At 37.0% G+C, this 23,461-nt stretch overlaps 3 protein-coding genes and 1 long non-coding RNA gene across 5 annotated transcripts; 3 read left to right on the forward strand and 1 right to left on the reverse strand.

Moving 5' to 3' along the window:
* Positions 1–2: 2 nt before the first annotated feature.
* Positions 3–10,264, forward strand: LOC113578684. 2 transcript variants are annotated; one of them, XR_003410788.2, is made up of 4 exons: positions 3–87; positions 6,665–6,929; positions 8,208–8,386; positions 8,767–10,264. It is a non-coding gene; the product is annotated as an uncharacterized LOC113578684 (long non-coding RNA). The 2 variants fall into 2 exon arrangements; XR_004776362.1 differs by having other exon boundaries at positions 8,213–8,386.
* Positions 10,265–16,323: 6,059 nt separating this feature from the next.
* On the forward strand, positions 16,324–19,005 carry grn1 (granulin 1). Its single transcript, XM_027012102.2, has 5 exons — positions 16,324–16,610; positions 16,918–17,052; positions 17,294–17,452; positions 18,397–18,636; positions 18,780–19,005. The coding sequence occupies exons 2-5, from the start codon at positions 16,918–16,920 to the stop codon at positions 18,909–18,911; spliced, it is 666 nt and encodes a 221-aa protein (XP_026867903.2). The 5' UTR covers positions 16,324–16,610; the 3' UTR covers positions 18,912–19,005.
* Positions 19,006–19,703: 698 nt separating this feature from the next.
* Positions 19,704–21,550, forward strand: efcab1 (EF-hand calcium binding domain 1). The gene is made up of 6 exons (XM_027012101.2): positions 19,704–19,826; positions 20,460–20,615; positions 20,689–20,793; positions 20,869–21,020; positions 21,139–21,243; positions 21,443–21,550. Exons 1-6 carry the CDS (start codon positions 19,760–19,762, stop codon positions 21,527–21,529), a joined length of 672 nt encoding a protein of 223 aa, XP_026867902.1. The 5' UTR covers positions 19,704–19,759; the 3' UTR covers positions 21,530–21,550.
* Positions 21,502–23,252, reverse strand: rbm48 (RNA binding motif protein 48). Its single transcript, XM_027012099.2, has 5 exons — positions 23,124–23,252; positions 22,704–22,894; positions 22,485–22,630; positions 21,813–22,387; positions 21,502–21,691 (listed from the first exon to the last, which is right to left on the reverse strand). The coding sequence occupies exons 1-5, from the start codon at positions 23,244–23,246 to the stop codon at positions 21,632–21,634; spliced, it is 1,095 nt and encodes a 364-aa protein (XP_026867900.2). The 5' UTR covers positions 23,247–23,252; the 3' UTR covers positions 21,502–21,631.
* Positions 23,253–23,461: the final 209 nt, after the last annotated feature.

The raw sequence follows: 23,461 nt of genomic DNA on the forward strand, positions 1-23,461 counted from the left end.
GACCGAGGATATTTCACAAAGGCATCATTGGGAGAGCGGTACTGGCACGTGTACTGCCTGTAGAGCGCGAGCACAAAGGAAGCGAAGGTAAACACAAATGTAATAAGAGTTCGGTCAAATCCAGTCTACGGTGTAAGAAAAGAATATATGGTATTTAAAATATGTACCTACCAGCATAAGTTTATCTAACAAAAAAACATTTTACGTCTTTATGCAAAGCCGAAAAGTTAAGCCCTTTAGCAAACAAACATCTGGAATCTAATTCAATTAAGCATATTTTACAGAACCTCTCGATTAAATGGGGTTTCTAAGGGCTGTAATTAAAGTAGATGTTCAAGAACAAGCTTATAACTATGCTTTTGCGCTCAGAGCACAACAAATATATAGGACCACAATAATCAACTATAATAAAAATGATACACCGTGGTGGAAAGTTTTCGATGTTTACTTCTGACAGGGCTAGCAAAGATGCTTGTTCTGTGGTTTGTGCCATCAAGAACGTCGAGCACGTGGTTGTCTACTGATTTCATCGTTTAAACGTATCAATAAAAGTTGGCATCCGTAATCAAATTATTAAAGTCTGTTTTCATACTACTTCAATTCAGCACGAGTAGTCTGATGAGAAATCTAGCTCTATATAAGTCTTTTACGCAACGTTTATTAATTATTATATGTTAACTGCGGACTAATTCAATTTTGTGCAATACAGAGCATTAAGTGATAACTGCAAACCATATTAGCAACTAGGATTTTAATTTGAAAAAAAAATGATTCCGCAAAAGTATTTACCCATTTAATTCACCTGAAATGTTAATCCCGCTATGAGTGTCGCGTCGCAAACTGCGAAGAATAAGCAGCGCTCGTTTTTCTGATCTCTTCACCTACATCACAGATCACCCACTGTCCTGGCGGGCCACACAGGTAGTCGGATGGTGCATGCTTTAACCCCCATCCTCCGGCACCACTACCACTGCACCAGCAACTCAAGCAGTTCAAGGGTTCCTGGTTGCGGGTACAACGAGTCGCTTTTTAAAGAAAGCTCAGTTGTAGATTCTCTGGTCCACTAGTTTATGTCCGTCCTTCCCTCTATGTTTTTCCCATCTATCCAAGAATACGCAGTGCTTGTCGGTGAGCGCCGTCTCCTCCTCGCTTTCCCACGCTGGCTCAATGTGCGTTGACCCCCTTCAGAGAAGTTTGACACAGAGCAGGGACGTTTCCGCATTCCTCGCTGACTACAAAGGCTAACCGCTTTCTCTTGCTTTCTCCCTGCCTCTCTGCTTCTTTACCATTCATAGTTCTCTCCCTGTTTTGTCTCAGTGTCAAAAACGGGATCACCGCAGGGGGAATGCTGAGCGGCAGAGAATGCTGCAGCCGATCTATCAGGGCTATTGAAAACTGCTCAGTTAACAATATAACACTCGGAATCGAGAGTGACAAGCTTCCTTACGTAGGGCCGTGTTCAAGGCCCGTAGTCAGTATTTCGGTGTTAAACAATATTTCACGCACCGCTGACTAAGTTCTGGCACATTTATTACTAATACTTATTGATAATTGGATCAATCGTGCTTGTAATTGGCGTTCGCCTGGCCTCTCTCGTTGCAAGTGACCCATTTATGTAGGCCTAGATTAATAAAAAACATCGTAGATAATACATATACTTAAACTGAACGGTTTGAGTAAGTATCTTCATAAATACTGATGGCGTTTGCAGTAGAAAATCTGTTAACTTGCAGTCTATTTCTGCTTTATAACAGGATGTTACACGTGCCATTTTATGATACAATTAAAAGTTAATATCATATTGCCTTTATAACAATAATTACAACAATGATAAATTGTAACTATTATAAAATATTCAAATTATTGCAGATTATTACAATTAATATATTATATTTGTTATAAATGCATTTCAGTAATTGCTGCAGAATATTATATTAAAGGATTAAAAGTAATTCCATTTTTGTGTACTTCTCATTGGCTCTTTTTGTGGGGGATAGAGAAATATTTTAGCTGTTGAAAGGTGAATACAAAACATGGATAAACAAAATTCCATCATGATGTAATAAATCCATGATTTCTGCACAAAGAACTGAACATTAGCAAGAGACCATTTAAAAGGACATGTGGGCAAATAATTTGGTTTCAATATCTAGCCAATTGTATTGCTTTGGAGATGGGGATAAGTTGGTGCATCTTTTTGGTCTGTCAAAACACTTGTGTTTGTGCCCAGTCAATTAACTGGGCATGTATACCTTTATTTAGTTCATTTGTATCAAGCCCTGATTATGGCTTTAGCCACTATATATGGGCATTTTAACAGTCGTTAGGACAATAAAGATCGGTTTGAAGCACATTGGTTTGAAGAGTTTTTTTCTGTTTTTCTTCATACTATTTAAAAGATTTGGAACAGCATATGAGACAGCTGAAGTGCCATAAAATGGTGATTAAAATCTTAGGGTATTTTTTAAGATAACATTGAATAATTCTGAATAAAACCTCCCAAAAGTTACTTTGTTCTACTGAGAAGCCATTTCAGAACCTAGTCTAATGTTAGTGGTTACAATATAATTTACGTGTTTAAGTTTTTTTTTTGTTTTTTTTTTAGCTCTGTTCTCTTTATGTGCCTTGTTCAAACATGAGTTAAAATGACAATGTTTGTTGTCAAGTTACCCTAATAAAGGCCCAGTTACAGTAACATCTCCATGGCAAATTAGCATAACTGTGTTATACAGAGTAACGTAAAATGTGAAGATTTGGCAAAGTCTATCTCTGCAGATGCTTCCTCAGTTAGTTTATTTGGGGTTCTGTGAGGTGTATGTACATTCTTAAAGACCCTGAGAAACTGAAGGGTATTAATTTCACTGAAAGTATAGTGTTAGACGATGGGTTTGTGTGGCCATATGGCTACCCACCTTCCCACCCCCTGCCTTTTTGGACAACCCAAAATGCATCATTTGCATCACAAAGCACACTTTTCACACAATGGCTTTTCAACCATTAACTGTAAATGGCTTGCTTTACATATATGTATCATCTTTGTTCATTTTAAATGAACTGTGAGAGCCATTGCTCAGTTTGAATACATTAGCATGCATACTCCTGAAATAACATCAAAAAGCAATGCAATTAAACTGTAGGTGTGACACTGTCTACAATCTTCTCGCCTGCATCTCGAATAGTCAATCTGAAACATGAGAAACCATCTCAAATATGTTCACTGGAGTTTAAAAGATGAAAAGTTGTATACAATCTATCATAAAGTAAAGACAGAAATGATCAAGAAAAGTATGTATCCAAACATTGTTGAATACAGAATTAATGTTATCCTAGTGAACTGGTGAATTGAGTCATTAATGAATATCCCCTGTACCACACAGTGTAATATTGTATTTTCTTATTTTCATGATTATTTCTGTGTAATGATAAAAGTGAATTTTGTGGCAAATCATATACCCCAACATTCAAAACATTTCAACAAAGACTTTAACAATTTATGTAAATAAATGCATGGAACTGCATATACACAATAAAGAAAAAGGAAAACAATAACAACAACAACAGGAAAAACAGTTTATTTGGAAAGTGTCAGAATAAAGCACACTTATGTTCTCCTAGCTTGGTCTGTGCTTCATGAGTTGAATATACTACTACACTGATTGCTCTGTTTACCAGGATAGTAGCAAGACACTTTGGCAGTTATTGATAAGGTATAAGACTAAACAGTCTGCTCAATGTGCTAGATTCTGTTATGTGGGTGATAAAACAATGTGTTCTTGCTGCCTGGCTCTGTGTGGTTAAAGTGATATCATTAAGTTATTATTCAGACAATAGAATGTAGACATTCTCAGTCCAGTATTATCACAGAATGCGTTAAATGGAAAATAATTTTTTACATGTGACATTTCATTTGTATGTGTTATCCATAAATAGCACAATGTGCAGCTACATATGTTGTTGTCTGAGTGAAAAGCTTTAATCATAGATTGTCAGAGTCTTTTAAAAGACAAACACCATGGTTACTTGAGAAGCTTGAGTCACAGATGGGCCTCTGTCTGTCCATGTAAAAGAAACTCTCTGCAGTCCTGTGCCAGTGCAAAACAGGTGACATAGTGCCAGATTCCCTTTCAACTCCAGACACATCAAGCCAGAGCTTCACTCTGCGGCACAGCCGCCTCTCAGATCACCTTACCCAAATCAGACCCAGCCCCACAGAAAGGCAACAGGTGTAAAAGGGATGCAAATTGCCTCATGTTACCTACTCCATTTATGTGCTGATTACTTTCAGTATAATTTATATATATTGGTAGGAGAACCAATTTGATCAGGGATGAGGGAGGGGAGCCATTATGAATAAACTATTCATAATGTATTTAACACTCTTTGGTAACCAGAAGTGTCTTTTGGTAATTTCTTGTATAAGAAAAAGAATATAGTTTAAAAATATAAATGGTTATACATTTTAGTGGTGTATAAGTAAAATAATCAAGGTAATTGTCTTCTCAAAAGATTTGTTATAAAGGCACTTTTTGTGCTCAACATTTCTCATGGAAATGAAGTAATATACAAAAAATGTTAGTCTGTATTAGCTAAATGATAGATCTTAAAGCTGTTTTATGCAAAACACTTTTCCCAGGTGGCCTAGCTCTATGTATATATTCAGGCATCTTTAAATGGAGCATTCAAGGATCAGAACGTGCAGAAGTGATCAATTATTATATCTAGGAGCCCAACGTGGCTTATGAAATCAATGGCATATTACTGTTAACCTGGTATCTAACTTTTCAGTTTCTGTACTATGCAGTTTGTCATTGTAATTAAAACATTTCCAAGTGCATGGCAAAGGCTTATTTATTTTTTGTTTCTTTTCATGTGACATTCCTATGAGAGACAGTCAAGTTCATAATATTTTTAATAAGAGGATAACAAGGTCAGAACACAGAAAACTAGGAAAATGTATTGATGCAGAGAATACAGGCAAGATAACCAAGAAGTATACTTGTCTGTTTTAATGATGTCATGAACAAGAGGAGGCAGGGTGGATTTGCAGATGGTATGCGTAAATCAAGATTGGAGGTGCTGGTGTGGAGACTCCTATAATGACATAAACAGCACAATGATAACAAACATTGGACTGCCACATAGATGTGCCTAAGACCAATTTGCAATTGTGGACATAAGGTGTAATTCTAATCATTTTCATTTTATTTTGTATTATAATTTTATTTGTATTATTTGTATAGCACTTTTTTTTTTTACAATATCTGTTTTCACAAAGTAACTACAGAAATCTGTGTTCAGGCATTTAAAGGGGCATAAAAGCGGGTAGGAAAAAGTTCCTAAAGTGCCAGAGCTAAAATAAAAGCTCCTCATGTAGGTAGCAGCTAGTGGCTGGATTATAATCAGGGATGACGTTTGTATAAGTATGATTAAAAAGCAAAAACACTTGGACCATACAGAGACTCATGACAATCCAGGAACCTATTTTAAAGGATATATTATTGTCATATACAGGAGAATAATGATGTGAGCTCCTATTGAGAATCTATTTTGACATATACAGGAAAACAGATATGAGATCCTGACAGTGTTAGAACATCAGAGAAGCAGGTTATTTGAGGGGGTTGGCCAATTCCTTGGAAAATGCTGCAGTTTATCCTAGGTACTGATAAATAAGCCTGTACATTGTGAAGCAGGCATGGTGAATTATAATAGTCGATGAATTTAATGGGTATATCATTCAGATCCTTTTGAATCTGCAGTGGTAGTCAGTGGCAGCTAATGCAGCATTCATAAAATGTGGCTAATACTTTATGGTTTTATTAAAACTCTGGCTGCTGCATAGATTTTTAATATGAAGATATTTTTAATATCCATATACTGGAATATCCAAACATGAAAGCATTACACTGTTCCAACATTAGGCCAAGGGGATGATATAGTTCCCCTCTACCATGTTAGTGTATTTATTAACTCTTGTAGATTAAAGAAGGATCTAATATTGTTTTTCATTATGCACTGACTGAGAGATCAGAGATAATATTAATGCCAATATTAATACTAAAGGCTTTTTTTTCAGGTATCCTTCATGCAACTGAAAAGCAATCAATAATTAAAGACAAAGCAACAGCTAATAGGAAAGCTATAGTGAGGCTATCTTGAATCAGGACACCTGACACGATTTGTTAATGATGATTATCTTGGACAAAATAAAACAGTGAGCTCCAATTTCTTGTGAGTGAGAAATAATTGTATGGGGTATGATATGTAAGTAAAACTGTACTGGTATTAGTGGTATGATATGTAGGTAAATAAATATTGTATGACTGGCAAAAATATCCATGGATATTTATTAGCTTGTGTGAGCTGAGTTCACATTTCAGTAGTATTTACAGAAATTCTGGCTTTTTAAAGTAACCTTGGAAGACAAAAAGAATAGTCAGCACCAAAATGTAATAGGTGTCTCAGACATTTCCTCTACTATCTATATGATCACTATTTGGCTCAAACTGATGCTAAAATTTGAGAAATTGTGCTTTTATCATGTTTTATCACTAAAAGTCGTTAGTGGTCAATTTTATATAAAACACTTTATTGCTCATCTAAATTAGATGAGAGAATATTACTCAGTATCACTCTTGCTCTCATGCTCTCTTCTCTCTTCTAGTGTCAGTGGAAGTCATGGAAGAGGATAACAATTCAAGAAATATTGTCACGAGGATGCTGTCATGAGAATAAAAAATCAGGAAAGAAATGTCGATAACAAAATCAATGAGACAGTTAATGCTGGTCCATACTTTATATGATGCTAAGTACTGATAAGCTTACCTACAGCAAACAATCCTTTACATTGTTAAGGAAAATCTTCAAAGTAATATTCATTGGATTATTTACCACAGTGATGGACAATGAACCATATCCTGCTGTCTCTGGTAAGCAAAACATGGCAAATTTTTGACAGACCAAGTTAACAGTATGTTTCATACCTGGAAGAGTAATGGTGGCTGCAGTTCAGCTTCTCCGTGGTATCATCGTGGAAAGTAACATGGATTTCTGTAATGGCTTTATGACACTTTATTGTTAACAGCTAGAAATTTAATTAATTTAAATGAAATCTAAGTGAATAACCAGTATTGCAAGGGATATGTTACAAAAAAAAACTTAAACATGACTTCTTTACAGAAAATAAAAGTTTATCTGACCAATTATTTTGATACTTTGAAATGGACAAACAATATATATATAAGTATATATAAGTTTTGTTTTTTTAAATAAGATGCATGTATATATCAGTGTATCATTTTCAAAGTAATAAAGCAATATTGGGACAAAACCAATCACTGTAAACATAGCTATTATCAGGAAGACCAATATATATATATTGGTCTTCCTGATAATAGCTATGTTTACAGTTATTTAAGTTTTATGAAACCTGTGTTATTAGAAATTGGACATGAATTTTCATAGTATTTTTAAGATAAATATTTCGTTCTGTCCCAAAATGTTCTTTTCTTGTTGGTTATGTCTTTTTCTAGCAAATTTGAAGAGATCACCCTAAGACTGACAATAATATTTTTTAAAAATCTTTATATTTGTTATGCTACATAAGAAATATAATTATAATGTATATATTAAACTCAAATAGAAAATAAATTACATTAAATATAAATAGTATGGGAAATAGCCGCAAAGTACCACCATTAATATTTGTCTGCCTAAGTACAGTATTTATTATTAATGTCATATTTTACTGTTGCTATTGTTATTATTTTGTTTGTTTTTTTATTTTGCTATTTCTATGTCGTTGTTTTCTTGTTTTTATTGGAGAATGTTCTTTTTTGCTGGCTCAGTGGTATAATCAAATTCTAAAACAGATTTAATTACCACAGATATTTGGTAAAATTTTTAAAAATAATTTTTTATTTGTCATGCTCACCATTCAAAACTCTTTATAACTGCCTACCATCACCATCACATTGAAAATTCAATGTATGTTTTCTATTAATATTGGAATGTTTTTGACTCAATGAAGCAGAGTATTGTATGTGCTGACCCACTGAAGAGCAGAGCTAACTCATTTGAAACAGCTGCCCTGAAGATCTCTCCAGTGTGTCTGTGCATCAAGCAAGAGACAATACCAGGTTGTTTTCTGTGCTGGCTTGATTTTTCTTTTTTCTTTTCTTTTTTCCCCCACTCTGTCTTCACTAAAGTCCAGGTCAGGCAGCTAGTAAAGCCTTTCCCAGAACAGGCCCCTTAAGACAAGACTCTTTCTGTTAGGAATTTCCATGGAAACCAAGCAACTAACTTGAGGAGGGACATAAAAACCTGCTCTGTGGAGAAAGGAGGAACACCTGCCACCTCTGCAAATGGACGCTCAAGAACACACTGTGTATTAACAGATCATACAGAACACACTTTCACTCCCAAGGAGACCTCACACATCTGTTATTCCTTACATTACCTGCCAGTTATTGGTGATTTGATATACTGTTAGGATTCACATAGTTGTAATGCCATGACTTGAGCTCTCTAAGAGAAGATGTCTTTGCTCTTACTGTCTATCATGGTGGAACAATCAGATCAGTTATCTACTGACAGTTTATCAGAATATTAATAATTAGTCAGATTCTTTGCATATTGTGCAGTGGAAATGAATAGTTGTATATGTGTATAAACATGCTCCAATGCATAATGTGATGATCTAAAGGAAATATGCCATATATTTTTGATGATTCTTCCCTCTCTCTCTCTGTCCATACCTCCCCACAGACTTGCTGCAAGTGCCAACAAAGAGTCTGCCCACAACCAGAGCAGAGCAGAGGGTTCTGAAAAGCAACACAAGGTCTTGTGCTCTGTTCATTAACAGTATTAATGATTAACTGAGGTGCAATTGTCTCAGGCCAGCTGTCTGCTGTTTATCCAACTCTGAACCCTTCATGTTCCATGGCTCGCACAGAGCTCCCTTTTAATACACTCAACTGACAGCTGCCTCTCACATTCAAGTGAACTACTGCATCCTTCATTTACTGTGCTTTGGGAATTAGTGCAGAGGAGTTCATGGGGGTCACTATAATACTATCCAAAAGAATAGTTCTGTACTTCATGATGAATATTTCAACCCCTTCATTGCAGGAATATTTATTAGTACTTCTCATTGTTTGGGATGCAGTTTTTTTTTTCAGCTTTCTGGTTTCCTTGACACTGTGGCAGCTAGTGTCTGTTCTGAAGTTGCTAAGCAGGAAATGTGATGGTGTCATTTTTTAATAACTTGCGATATATCTGACTTCATTGCCTGGCAACCCATTTTGTTATTGCTTGTTTTGGTTCAGCTCATTGTTTCACTTACCTTGTCATGTTCCACCCTCATTGACCATAATGTGAAACTTTGTGTGCTTAATGTCTTTCAATCACACTTCCTTAATATTGCAGCCACTAATCTATATCTAAATCTTGTTTTGCTGTAGCTCCTAAGGGAATTAAGGGGCCATTTTATCTTTACAAGACAAGGACTTTGATTTAGTCTTTTAAATAGCCGCCACCTTCACTTTGGATCTGCGCTTTAATTGGCCAGTCATCAAGAAACTGTCTCCAGACCATCTGGAAATTATTATACAGCAATAGTTCTCAGGCAAGCACTTTCTTTGTAAAAGACTTAGCTGATCACAGAAATGATTGCTCTGAAATGATCTCTCCAGTGTTCTACCAGAGAATTAAATAATATTTGAAAAATAAGTCTTACTGCTCATTAGAAGTCAAAAGAAAAGTAAACCCACTTATGGAGTTATGGTGCTATACCTTTTAGCTTGTGGTAGAAAGAAACAGTCTACATAAAGCAGCAGTAGAAAGTACCAGATTACATAAACCAGTTACTAACCATAACCCTCACCATAACCTTAGTGAAGTTAGTGTAGCATTTTGGACATATAAAAAGCAAAACTGCTACTTTTGCTTGAGAAATTATTTAAAAACAATATTGAGCATTTCCCTGTTCTCCAAACTATATTGTATAGCAGTTGCATTCTACCAAGGGTTGGGGTTACACCCTCTGCTTACACCCATACAATGATCACTTCCTGTGGAACATCCCTGACACCTTTGGACTAAAGTCCAGTTTAGTACATTGCAGAATTATGCGCCTAGTGAGTCTTGGATATTTTTATTTCAAATAAGTTCTCTTTTAAGTATTTTTTTATTTGGCATAGATTTTCAGTGCTCTTTTCACCACTGTTACTTTGTGTGTGTGTGTGTGTGTGTGTGTGTGTGTGTGTGTGTGTGTGTGTGTGTGTGTGTGTGTGTGTGTGTGTGTGTCTGTAATAAGAAATCCCATCTGACTTGTCTTAGCGAATAATTTGGTGACAGAGCAATGTGCCTAAGCCAGCATACTTCAGGCTCTGTCTGTCTGGCGACTAAAGCTTGAGTCTGTGTAGCTCACCGCATATTTGGAAAAAACATTTCTTTAAATTACATCATCTGAGTTTAAGCTTGGCCTGCCAGAAGACAGGGAGGGCAACACGTGAGGGGACCCACAACACAGAGCATGCGTGGGTGTGTGCATGAGGAGAGTGCACCCCAACTGAGCAAAATAACTTGTCTTGGTTAATTGATTTATTACAATACCAGCATGGGAAGCACAGTTCATCAACCACACACCTCATTTCAGACATGACCTGCACTAAACTGTGAAATGTTAACTATGATGTTCATTTGCCACATGGGTGTATTAGCAAACCACATACTGAACCTAGTAGTATTTGTGCTCATTATTAGAAACTGTTCATTATTATTGCTGGGTTGCTGCATGTCTTATGACATTCACAACATGTCACTACATATGTCACACCTACACCATGAAGGTCATTGCATTGTTTAGGTTAAGGGAGGTACAGTATGGCACAGGTAAGTCGGGGAGAAGGGGGCTGTCTGGGGGGCATCCTGCCTCACCTCCCAGTCTCAGTAGGGTGAGAACAGTAAATCACACAGCACTTACATCATGCACATCCACGGTTTAACAACCCACTCTGCAGAGGAAAGGGCTTTACAGCAGTAGTGACTATTCTGAATTGTGTTGAGGATTGAAGACATTAATTAATTTAGTAGAAAATGTTAGATCCATTAATGTATATGGAAGCTTTTAGGGTAAGTTGGAAGAAGCAGGCACACATATTTTGACTTGAGAACATGCGTAGACATGCACACGTTAATGCTCAGTGACAGAGACATCTATTCCTGGCTATTTGTGTTGGAGAGAGTATAGCAAAGTGAGCTGAGCAGGATTTGACATCCTTAATTTCCTTTCATTGACAGTGGTCACATGTTGAGTGCGTGGGCGAGATAGCTGAGTGAAAGTGAAATGCGATAAAGGGGCGATGCACCTTAACATTCTCGCTCTCTCTCTCTCTCTCTCTCTCTCTCTCTCTCTCTCACTCACACACACACACACACACACACACACACAGACTTCTGTTATGACTGCCCTTATAGTAGTGAGGTAGAGAATGCTTATACAAATGTGCAAGAAATCACCTTGAGACTGAGAAATGGTGTGGTCTGCACATGGCACGACAGGAGCAGATTAGTGCAGTGCAACAAGTTGCACTGCAAATCGGGGATTCTACCCTTAACTTGGGTGGAAGTTGCTTTTCATACAAACACACACAGAGTCTCTATCTGATTGTGGGAAATTTTGTTATCAGAAAAAGTGTAATTGTAAACCTTATTACAGTGTTGCAGTATTCATAAAATTCACAACTGATAATCAATATGTGCTTGTGTGTCATGATGAGAGGATGCGTAGGCAGATTATCTGAGGGTCACATGTTTGGGGAAGGAGTTGTCGTTGGAACAGCAGGGGATCACTAAGTCTCCTAGTGCCATGCGGTCCAAATATGCAGTTCCTCTGACAAGTCTTATCCTGCAAAAATGTTGACCATTCTGTAAATCTGGATAAATATATCTTATGTCTCACAATTTGACACATGAGCCGTTTATTGAAAGCCAAGTAATAACATTTATTTCATTACAGAATCATTTGGTTATTGAAAATAAATGATCAATGCCTAAGTATGCACAGCATATTCTGTTTGATATGGCTTCCCTCTAAAAAATAGAAATAAGGTTTTGAATGTCATATAGAACCTCTGCTAAATGGCCCTGGATGAACTGGGGGAGTGAGCCAGGGCTGCAGCTAGCTCTAAGGGACTGGCTGCTGCAGTGTCACCATGGATTCTTTCCAGCCTTCCCTGGCTTTGGCCACATCTTTCCATCCTGCTCAGTGTCAGCCCAGAGGAGACTTGCTCCACACAGGCAGCCCAGCCAGTGTCACAGGGTGCACTGCACCACAGGGGAGGTGTGGGAACAGCACATACACATTCAACCAAGCAAACATGCAAACACACACAATATTGGATTAGTCCTGTTTGATACGGCACTCCTGTGTTCTGAACATGATTTCAACCCATACCCGTTTTTTTCCCAGTTAAGTTTCCCTTATTGACTTTTCAGTATACAGTACACCACTGTTTGAAAGTGTTCATAGGGAGTATGATCTAATATCACCATCTAGAGGATAATAGTGTAGTTGCTGGTGGGATAGACAGCATGGTGCTGGTAAAATTAATGTTTTTTCTCTTTTAATAGGAAGAAAGTAATTCATGTTATTCATGTTATTAAATAACCAGTGGTGGAAAGTAATGAAAGTCAAATACATTAATATTTTGAAAACACGTAGGCAGTCATTTTAGATAAGCAAAGTGGTGAACAAGCCACCACTTGTAGTTCTGTTATCCTAGAAATGTCTTGGAAAAACCAGGAACACATTTATTAATGGAGAGAAATAGTTAATGTGCAAGTTTTATTGGTTAATAGACACAAAGAGTGACAAAAAAAAAAAATCAGGAAATTGTGAAGTACCCCCTACCATCCTCTAACATCCTCACCCTTTATACAGGTCAGGGTCAGGGTTACGGTTATGGTTAGGATTGGTGTCATGGATAGGTAAGAAATGGGTCCCTAGAGAGTTTAAACAGATGATGTTGATATAAGGTAATGTCTCTTCCTGACAGATGGTGGATATCCATAAAGGGTGGAATTACAATAAAGCAGAAATCCTGTGTGGATGTGAATTGAAAGGGAAAAGCACTGAATTTTACACTACAGCTGTTCATACAACCAATATGAAACAAATTTTTAACTGCAGCTACTAGCTTTACACCAACATATTTGTAAACAATGGAAATGACATACACTCACCAGCCTTATAATAAGTATTCATTGTCTGGTTTATGAGGCACACTTGTAGGTTAACTTTATAAGTGTACAATTACAGACTGTAGCCCATCTGGTTACATCAGACAGCCTCTATCCATTTGAAAACTCTTCTGTTTCTAACCACAAGACCACTATTTGGATAGAGCCCCAGAATCAACACCGTCATGGTAGGGGACGGTTATGGTGGTTAAGCTTGTGTAAGTTTATCAAGCACAGCAGTGTTGCTGTAATTTTTATTCACGCCAGTGTCATACTGAGAGGGTATGCCTGCAATGTGCACCTACAAGATAAAGTCAGTGTACATTTAGTATTAAAGCACTTCTACCCACTGTACAGTGTTTTCAATTTGTGGTTGGAGAGCAAAAATGAAGAACTTTGCATTAAAGGATCTCATTATGAGGAGACCTTGGCAGGAAAGTACTCTTTCAGATATTAGTGAGTTACTTATTGAAGAATATTACTCATAATACTCATAATAAAATATTTACCTTTAATTGAGTAACAAAGATTCTCCCTATTAGAACAAATAACTTAACCAAAACGTCAAAACAAATCAAAAAGTGATTGTTTGAATGCTCTGTGCATGAAGAAAGAAAGCAGTAAATCTCACCTCACTGCTGGAGGAACATCTCTCTTATATTTGAATCTCACTCCCAGTCGTCACATGGCTAGGCTGATTTCATAGCTGTGATTCTTCAGGTGATATTATCCCTAAAATACGATCCCTAAAATAAAATAAATGAGAGGCAGCGAATCAATTTAAAGGTTTTAGATTGGTGTGCAGAGGTAGCAATCATTTTTAAATAGCCACATAAATGATGTTTTTCAATAGGTCAAAGTATAAAAGTACAGATTAATTTATATGCAATCTATAAAGGTTGATATTACTGACCATATAAAAGGGATATGAGCCTGTCCTTTTTTAAAGAATAAAAATATTTTCCCATCAGAACGCTTAAGTGTCAAATGGGATGAATTTGCCAATTCCTTAGTAGTAAAATTTAAGACTGCTAACAATGATCACCCTCTCTTAGACCACTAAAAGGCCAGAAGTACAATGTCAGCATTTTCAACAATTAATCATGAAACATTTCACTATAAGCTTCCCTCTCCATCGTCTACTTACCAATTTTTTAAAACAAGTGTTTGGATTACTCTCAAGAGACATTATGTGCAAAATCAGTAAGTCACCTAACCAAGGAACTTAAGAGTATTAAAACTGCTGTTATCAGGTCTATCCTGAAGATAAATGATGTCAACCCCTCTATTCTCAGCAACTTTAGTCCACTTTCAAATACTCCATTCCTAAGAAAACTCACTGATAAGTTGGTTTTTATTAATTTATGTGATTATGTCAATGTTGTCTCAGGAGTTTAAATGAGCTATTTCAATCGGGAATTCAGGCTCCTCATTGCACAGAAGCATCTATTCATTCATTTTCTCAGTCCAATTCAATTCAGGGTCACAGGGGGGCAGAGTCTATTCTAGTAGTACAGAGCACCAGGCAGAAGCCAACCCTGGACATGTATCCAGTCCAGTCTATAGGGCACATGCATACCCACACCCACACCCAGCTAATTTAAAGACACCAATGTACTTAGCATGTACACTGGGAGGAAACTAGATTACCAAAAGGAAACGCATAGGTACTAGGTGAATGTGCAAACTCCACAGAGGCTGCAGCCAGGCTGAAAAGCAAACCCAGGATCTATGAGGCACCAAGTCTAGTAGTGATAATAATTGTGTCACCATCACAGAAAGAGCACATCTTAAAATTCTTTATGATCTTAAATTCATAGGGAATCAAGGAGCAAGTAACCTACCTACACTGAATGCTTAGATCTTTATTGTTGCTTTTGGTACAGTCAACCACAAGATACTACTTCATTGCCTACAAAATTGGATTAGTCTCTCCTGGTCAGTTCTAACTTGGTTCCAGTCCTACCTGAGTGGCTGTCTATATGTAGCACTTGGAAATCATTCATCCAAGCATCTTACTTTGTCTTGTGAAGTCCTTCAAGGTTTGATCCTGAGATCAGAATTCTTTAACCTATGCATGTCATCCCATTAGCCAAGATAATTAATAAATGCAGCTTTTTCTTCCATCAGTATGCAGAAAATACACAGCTGTATATGTCCCTAGTTATTGGCCTTTGGAGTTCTATCAGCCCCTTGATTAATTGTCTAGAGGATATCAGATCCTGGAAGTGTTGCAATTTTCTGCAGCTATACAAAGTTAAAAAAAAATGTCTTGGGAATGGCAAGGCAGCAGTGGTGCAGTTAGATTCCCCATCTGTGAAGGCTAAAGGCTATGTCAAAACCAGGAATGTTACTTTATACAGTAACCTTAACTTTATGCCTTATGAGCAACATTTGCAAAAATGCATTTTGTCACCTTAGAAACCTACACAATGTCCATGATATTCTCGCAATAGCCTACAGCGTAAAAATCACACGCTTTTTTTTTACACATTGTTTTTGTGTCAACTCAACTGGAATACTGTATTGCAGATGTATTTTGGTTTTTTGCTTTAAATTTTATCTTCTATTTTTATCTTAATATGAACCATTTCATTTCTACTCTTTAAATCACTTGTAAAGTATTATTATTATTATTATTATTATTATTATTATTATTATTATTATTATTTCAGCAAAATATCTAGATGTCTCCTGAAGTTGCTCTACTTCTACCTTATGTTCCTTCAAAATTTAAAACTGTCCTCTTTATTATATAACGTTCTCTCTCCACATCCTAGTGTTGTGGGTGTCACAGGCAGAAAAAATGCCAACAAAAAGAAAGAAAGGGAAGCAAACGTGAGTCTCCAGCGGAAGCGATTAATGAAAGTAACAAAACTAAAAATAAAATTGCACTATTGATAGACAACTCACACCACCCGAGGGAGGCATAGACTAACATACAATAACAAGTGACAGTTAACATAAAAATAACAAACACATGTCCACGTGCATAACTGCCGCTGAGTGTCACCAGGGGGGCAGCACCATGACAGTGGGCTTTTCTTCCCCCTCTCAACTGTATAGTGTCTGTGGGTTTATTAAAGATTGTTTATTAACATGTATTTTTCATTTGCCTCAGTGTAATTCAAATGAGATGTAATGTCCTGTACTTCTTTTTACTCATAATTTACTTGTTTGCCTTCTTTTATGCTAGCTCTCTCTTTAACAGTAACAGGGAAATGAAAGGATCAGGTTCTCCTTTTTTGCATGTTAGTTTCACATCTTTTTTGGGGGTGTTCTTAGCTATGGGTAGCTACAATCACATGAGAAGTCAGGACTGAATCACCAAGGCTCTTGATACCAGAAGAATCTTCCACAGAATCGAGGCAAGTGTTGTTTGGAATGTTATTCTATCTTAGAAAGTAATCTTTGTCTTATAGCAAGCAGGTAGAACCAAAGAAAATAAATGCAAATATAAATATAAATACAACTGTACCATTAAAAACATTTGATTACACACTCAGAGTCCTGTTTTCTAAATCAGCAGTTCCCATGTCTTTGATGGTATAACTGTTTAAAATCAAAATGAGATTCACAGTACATGACTGCTGTGACTTTCTGTAGTACTTTAAGGGCTTCAGAGACTATATAAAGACTATATATGTTTTTATTATCATTTTTTATCTCCCCCAGATGACTGCTGTGTTAGTGTTGCTCATGGCGGGGCTGGTCACCAGTGCTGTACACTGCCCTGATGGAACACAATGTCAAGACAGAAATACCTGCTGTTCAACTAATATGGGATATGCGTGCTGCCCATATCCCTCTGTAAGGGGAAATTACACTGTTTCATGAGTACTCTTGTTTGTAGTAAATCACTTAAAACAAATTGATGCTCAGAAATGTGTGAGAAGATCTGCTTGCAAGAGAAAATATTAATAGCACTTTGTTTAAACCACACCATTATTTTACAATGACGCTGCAATATTGTGGCATATGAATAATTAAAATTCTGTTTGAAACTGTTTCAATATCTTTTAAAGTGAATGCAATATATATCTTCTTATAGGCTGTCTGTTGTATGGATAAGGCCCACTGCTGTCCACAAGACTACTACTGTGACCAGCCAACACAGAGATGTGTGAAAGAGGGACTGCAATGGTTCATATTCCCATGGTCCCCACAAATATCAGCAGATAAGCTGGACAAAATTTCTCGCTCACATCAGGTGAAGTCTGGCAGCTCTTCTGCCCCTATTGTGCACTGTGACAACAACTATACTTGCCCTGACATAGTACACAAATCAGATCACATAATGCTTTAGGACTAATTTGTTGAATGGCTGTAGTGTAATAAAAACAGTTAAATGTTACCAAAGTACATGCCCTAAAAAGTGGGTGTAAGCAGAGCAGAAAATGTTGCATGAATCAAACTGCTGAGGATGTTTTTCATATAATAACATAAGTACTTATACACTAAAGAGAGGAAGATGATCAATAAGAAATTTCTTCTAAAACACCTGATATATTATCAAAAGGATGTCTAAGACTTTCCTGTGCTACCGACCCCCGTGATCCAGTTCATGTAATTTTCTTGTTTTTACAAAGTAATTTCATTTGCATGATTTACATTTTGTGTGTCAGAATCTGGTATCTCTGCATCCATAGCCATGCTAGCATTTGGTGGTAGTTGTGCCAACTCTAACTCAATCCCAACTGCCAGTAGGTGGTGGTTACTTGATCTTTTGAAAGCCAGTGGCATAACTCCTTGCCTTGAAGGAAGGAAATTATATTGCACATTCTAATAAAACTGCTTTCAGCTTTACAATATAGCCAAAGAATTTCATCTGTAAAACCAACAAAAAAAGAGGTAAAACTGGGTATTACAGATTACAAAACTTGATTTAGTGATGGCCAGAAGAGCCCAAGTTGCAACATTTCAGTAAATGTCTATATTTATGAGGAGACTTTGAATGTTTCTTACATACTATGCATTACGTAGCTGACATGTAAATATTGTATGTACTGAACTATAAGTGATTGTAGTATCACCAAGTCATCACTCCACCAGATTTAGATTATGAAACAATGTTCAAAATAAGACTTAGTCAGATATTCTGACTAAATCAGACTGTCAAGCAATAATGCTAATAACCTATGCTGATCTGTGCAGGATTTGTGCTGTCTGAGAGAGACAGGCTGCTGTCCCTTTGGATTTCACTGTGATGAGGGTAGCACAGTGGCTTGTGTGAGTGACATGGATCAGTTCACCCCGGTGATGTCCTTGAAACAGGCTTCAGCTAGCCAAATGCACACTGGCAACATACGCTGCAGCAGTTACTTCTACTGCCCAGCTGCAAACACCTGCTGCAAGACATTAACTGGCCAATGGGGATGTTGTCCATATATCCTGGTAAACTACTGACTAATATGCATATACTCTATAAACTGATCAATATAAAAATAATCATGGTATATACTATTTACCTCACTAATTTGGAGTTATATAGTTTGTGATTTGTATTTTCTTTTAATGTACTGTTTTCTCTTTTGAAGGGTCAGTGCTGTAAAGATGGGAAACACTGCTGTGAACGTGGCTATGAATGTGATGTAACATTTTCCAGTTGCAAGAAAAAAGGCTTCTTAAGCATTCCTGCTCAACTCAAGAGGAAGGCTTTGCTCCTGTGAATCCATGTGCTGATGCATGTCTTTGGACAACAAAATAATAAGCAATAAGAATACAGTGAGCATTAATTCACGAATGAATAAAAAATTGCATTTATCCTTGTACTTCATTTAAATCCTAAAAATACTATATGCTTGTCAACAGATGTGCTGTATGGAAATGGTAGCTCAGTGGTTAAGGTGCTTGACTTTTAAATGATTGCTAGTTCAAGCCCCACAACTGCCAAGTTGCTACGTTTGGGCCACTGAGCAAGACCCTTAACCCTCAATTGTTCAAGTTGTACTCAGTCATAATTGTAAGTTGCTTTGGATAAAAGTGTCAGCTAAATGCTGTAAATGTTCATCATTAGTAAACACCTTACATTGCTGATGTATTCTTCTTTCACACCTCCAGAAGGAGTGGTGTATGTAGATTCACAAAATGGGTGGTGTTGCTACCCATCATGGGTATTATGCCTGCAACCAGAGTTTCAATCCAGATTAATCAACCCATACATGAAGTTTGGCTCCCTGGGGATTTGTAATAAAGCTCTTTTGTTGCACTAATATTTGGGCTTAACCTGCTAACATTTAATTTTCTTAACATATTGTACATTTTGTCACATGAATCAAACATATTGTAAATGAACCTAATTATTTGCTCAATAAATGAAGTCTCTATGGTCCTTAATTAGTCCACCAGTATGCAAATACAATGGATAGGCAGCCCTTCAGTGGAAAATTCAAGTACACAATGAGTTTCAAACAGAGGTCCCTGACACTTTCTCGGAACCTACGGGTAGCTAAGTGGTTTCTATGACAACAGTATACACGCCGCAGAGGCGGTGAGCGTACGTTTTCAAACGTGAACGATGTCAGCAATGAGCAAGAAGATGATTCAAAACTTGGCTGAAACTCTGTCTAAACAAGTGAAACATTGTAAGTATTGAAATTATTACAGAGTGCTTGTCTGGATGTCACATAATAGCTAGGGCAGATAGAGGAACACAACAGAAGTAGTCTGGCATTCTTTATTAGCCTATAGGTTTTTTAAAGGTTAACCTATCAAATTTAGCGGTTAGCTTTTTTGACTACATTAGTTAGGTTAGTTAAGATAGCTAACTAGTTAACGCTACTAGGTTTAGTTTGCGTTAAGACGGGCATAACACTGTGTGATTTAACCCCAATTTAGTAGTCCCAGCGTAAAACTATAGGATCAGGCAGAAGCTTCATTTGCCGTCGTTTGACATGCAGTGTGAGGGAAGAAGAAATGAGGTCTGATTAACTACCCAAACTAGCAGCGACTGAGTGATCAGGTGCCGTTGTATGTTCAGCGGTCTCGAGTACCAATTTATGAGTCATCCTAACCGATACACTTAAAATTTCGGAAATTGCACAGACTATGTCCGGCTTTAGGTTCCATCGCCATATTCTGCAGTGTATGAGTTTTCATAATCTTTTATTTTAATTATATCCGTGTCAGAAGCGTTTCCTTCTATCTTGCCTTTCCTTATTATAACGTTCGAGTTGTATGTAAATATAAACTGAACACGAAGACTTCTTATTCTACAGTTAATAAAACAGAGACACAATGTCTCATTCGGTTGTACAACGCACTACTGGGAGACCAGACCGAGAGAAAGGTTGGGCATGGTCTGGACCGCGGGAAATTCAGAAATATATTGCATAATACGTTTGGACTGACGGACGACATGATTATGGATAGAGGTACAGTTACAGCTTTCTTGTTTGTGGCACTGCCTGCGTTTAGAATATCTAGTCATTCTTGTACGCCCCACAGTTTTTCGTGCGTTCGACAAGGACAATGACAGCTACATCAGTGTAAAAGAGTGGCTAGAAGGATTGGCGGTCTTCCTTCGAGGGACTTTGGATGAAAAGATAAAGTGTAAGATGATCAGTAGATTATTTTTTAAGAATAATTATCACTGTATAATGCCATGGTCCTTTTTGAAATGACTAGACTGTTTTGACGTATACGACCTGAACGGAGATGGTTACATATCCCGTGAAGAAATGTTTCATATGTTGAAGAACAGCCTGATCAGACAACCGACTGAGGAAGACCCAGATGAGGGCATCAAGGACCTCGTAGAAATAACACTGAAGAAAATGGTAAGGGAAAATCAGGGCACTGTCACAACAGAATGTATACATTGCTATCACATTTAACAACAGGTTTTGATTTTAAATAAATACATAAAAATACTCTGCACGCGTTTTTAACATTTAGGATTATGACCACGACAGCAGACTTTCATGTGATGACTTTGAAAAGGCTGTCAGGGATGAAAATCTGTTATTAGAAGCTTTTGGAACCTGTCTTCCGGATGCAAAGGTGAAATAACAATATATAAATTTAAAGTGTTGTATGTGACATTTACGTTAAAACAGTTAATGACATTTAGGTTTTTTGGGTTTTTTTTTTTTTTTGCTGGTCATTGACCATTTTACCTAATGTTTCAAATGAACTTTAAAAATTTGTGTTCTGTTTATAATAGATGCATTAGTTCATTATACGTTTGTTTGTTTTACAGAGTATACAGGCTTTTGAGCAGCAAGCATTCCAAGTTACAAGATTCGCTGGAGCAATGACTCACAAATATGAACAAACTTTATTTTAAAACAAAACATTGTGCCAGTAAAGCATTCATTTGTGAGATACTGCACACTGTAAGACTTTCCAAGTAATGTATGCTTCTAAGAACTGGTGTGATAAAATGAGATTAAATTCTTCGTCGTGGTTTTGTGGTGGTGATCCTCCTCTCAGGGGGATCTGATGCAACCTAAAAAGGAAAAAAAAGCATATAATTCCAGAGACTTCATACTCTATTAACCATTGTATCACTGACCTTTTCTGTCACATTCATATAATTAAAAAAAATAAAAATAAATCACAGTTCTAACCTTTGCCATTGTTTGCCTGATAAAATGAGCTGTTATGTTCAATGAATCATCTTCCATATCCATCTTTGGTGGTTCTGGAAGTTTGGGTCCACACAGGGGTGCATTTTTGTTTGTTATACCCATTAAATCTGAGTTGTCCTCCATTTTCCTCTTCCTGGTTTCCAGTTGTGCAGTTCTTGGCATAAACCTTGGTGCAGTAGTTGAAGGAGCATGACTTTTTTTGCCTCTCACTCTATCACTGCCAGAGGATGCCACAGTTGGCTTGTGTGAGGTCTGTTTGTAATGGTCTGTGGCGATAGGGATGAAATTATGTAGAGATCCCATCTTGTCCTCTGTGGGTACATTCTTTCCTTGTACACTTTGAGGCTTAAATGATTCTTTAGAAGAGAAATATTGCTGAGAGGCATCTTCCTGGGGTGGTAAGGGCAACAATGAAAAGCCAGAATAAGTGTCAAAATCAAAGTGCTCCCCTTGGATTCTTTGAGGATTTTCATATTCAGAAGCAGACAACACGTGTGCCTTCTCACATGCAGAATTTGTGGCCTCTGTGGGTTGCTCTTGATGAGATTCTTTGTCTACAACAAAGGTGGGTAACATTTATTTTCAAGAAGCTGGTCAAATACAATAACTACAAAATGCAATAAGATCCCAAACAAATGATTAAAATCCTACCTGATTTTTGAGTTGTCCTGTTCACATATCTTCTCCGGTCTTGCAACTTCTTTCTTGTGTCTTCCACAGTCTCATATTCAGGTACATAGCACACATGAAGCAAACCTCCATAGAAGCTTTTCTCATCTGTATTGCGCTTGGCTGCCCTGAGGTAAAATACTCTTTGTTACACTTTTAATAAAATAATCACAACTGTATTATTTATTTCATGTTCTTTACCTTGCGCTTGTAAGCTTTTGAAATTTGAAGAGGTAAACTTCAGTGAACTGTTCAGATGGGTATTCGTCAAGTGGCCTGTATTCTTCAATCACTCCATAAAGAGCAAATAGTTGTACCAGCTCTGTCATCACACCAATAGCAGGCACTCCTTGCACCAGTAGAAACCGAGACTCTAGATTAATTGTGTAAACCTAAAAAAAAGAAGACAAGACAAAGCATAATCTGCACATGATCAAGTTCTAACTGTTAGATGTCATCAGTACGATTAGGTAGCTAGGTTATCTGGCGTTATATAGGCAAAATAATCCGATATTTGGCTCATTAGCTATCTTGCTAGCAAGCTACGGCAGCTAAGGTACAAATTATTTTAGAAAATTCAGATCATTTCATTGTAGGTATAAGGCAAAAAAAGGAATAAACCTTGACAGCTTTTGGCTTCCTTCCCTCCCTATACTTTGGTCGTGAGTAGCAGACGTTTTGTTGCTCATGATGTTTGTACACTTGCGGTGTATCCCACACAGAGCTACGCCTGGGTGCTGCCATGATAATTCACCACAAAACAGGAAATACACAGACAAAACTAATGGATCTTAGTGAGCAATGAGCATTACCAGAAAACCCCCAAATGGTGTATTTACAATTCAGATTTTTGCTTTACTGCCAGACCATTTCATAAGTAATCATTTTGGATACAACAATTTAATGATAAACGAATTTATTCAATGAAAAATACCACTAAAACTAGAATGCATATATAC

This window comes from Electrophorus electricus, chromosome 8 (assembly GCF_013358815.1).
Source record: "Electrophorus electricus isolate fEleEle1 chromosome 8, fEleEle1.pri, whole genome shotgun sequence".
Lineage (NCBI taxonomy): Eukaryota > Metazoa > Chordata > Actinopteri > Gymnotiformes > Gymnotidae > Electrophorus > Electrophorus electricus.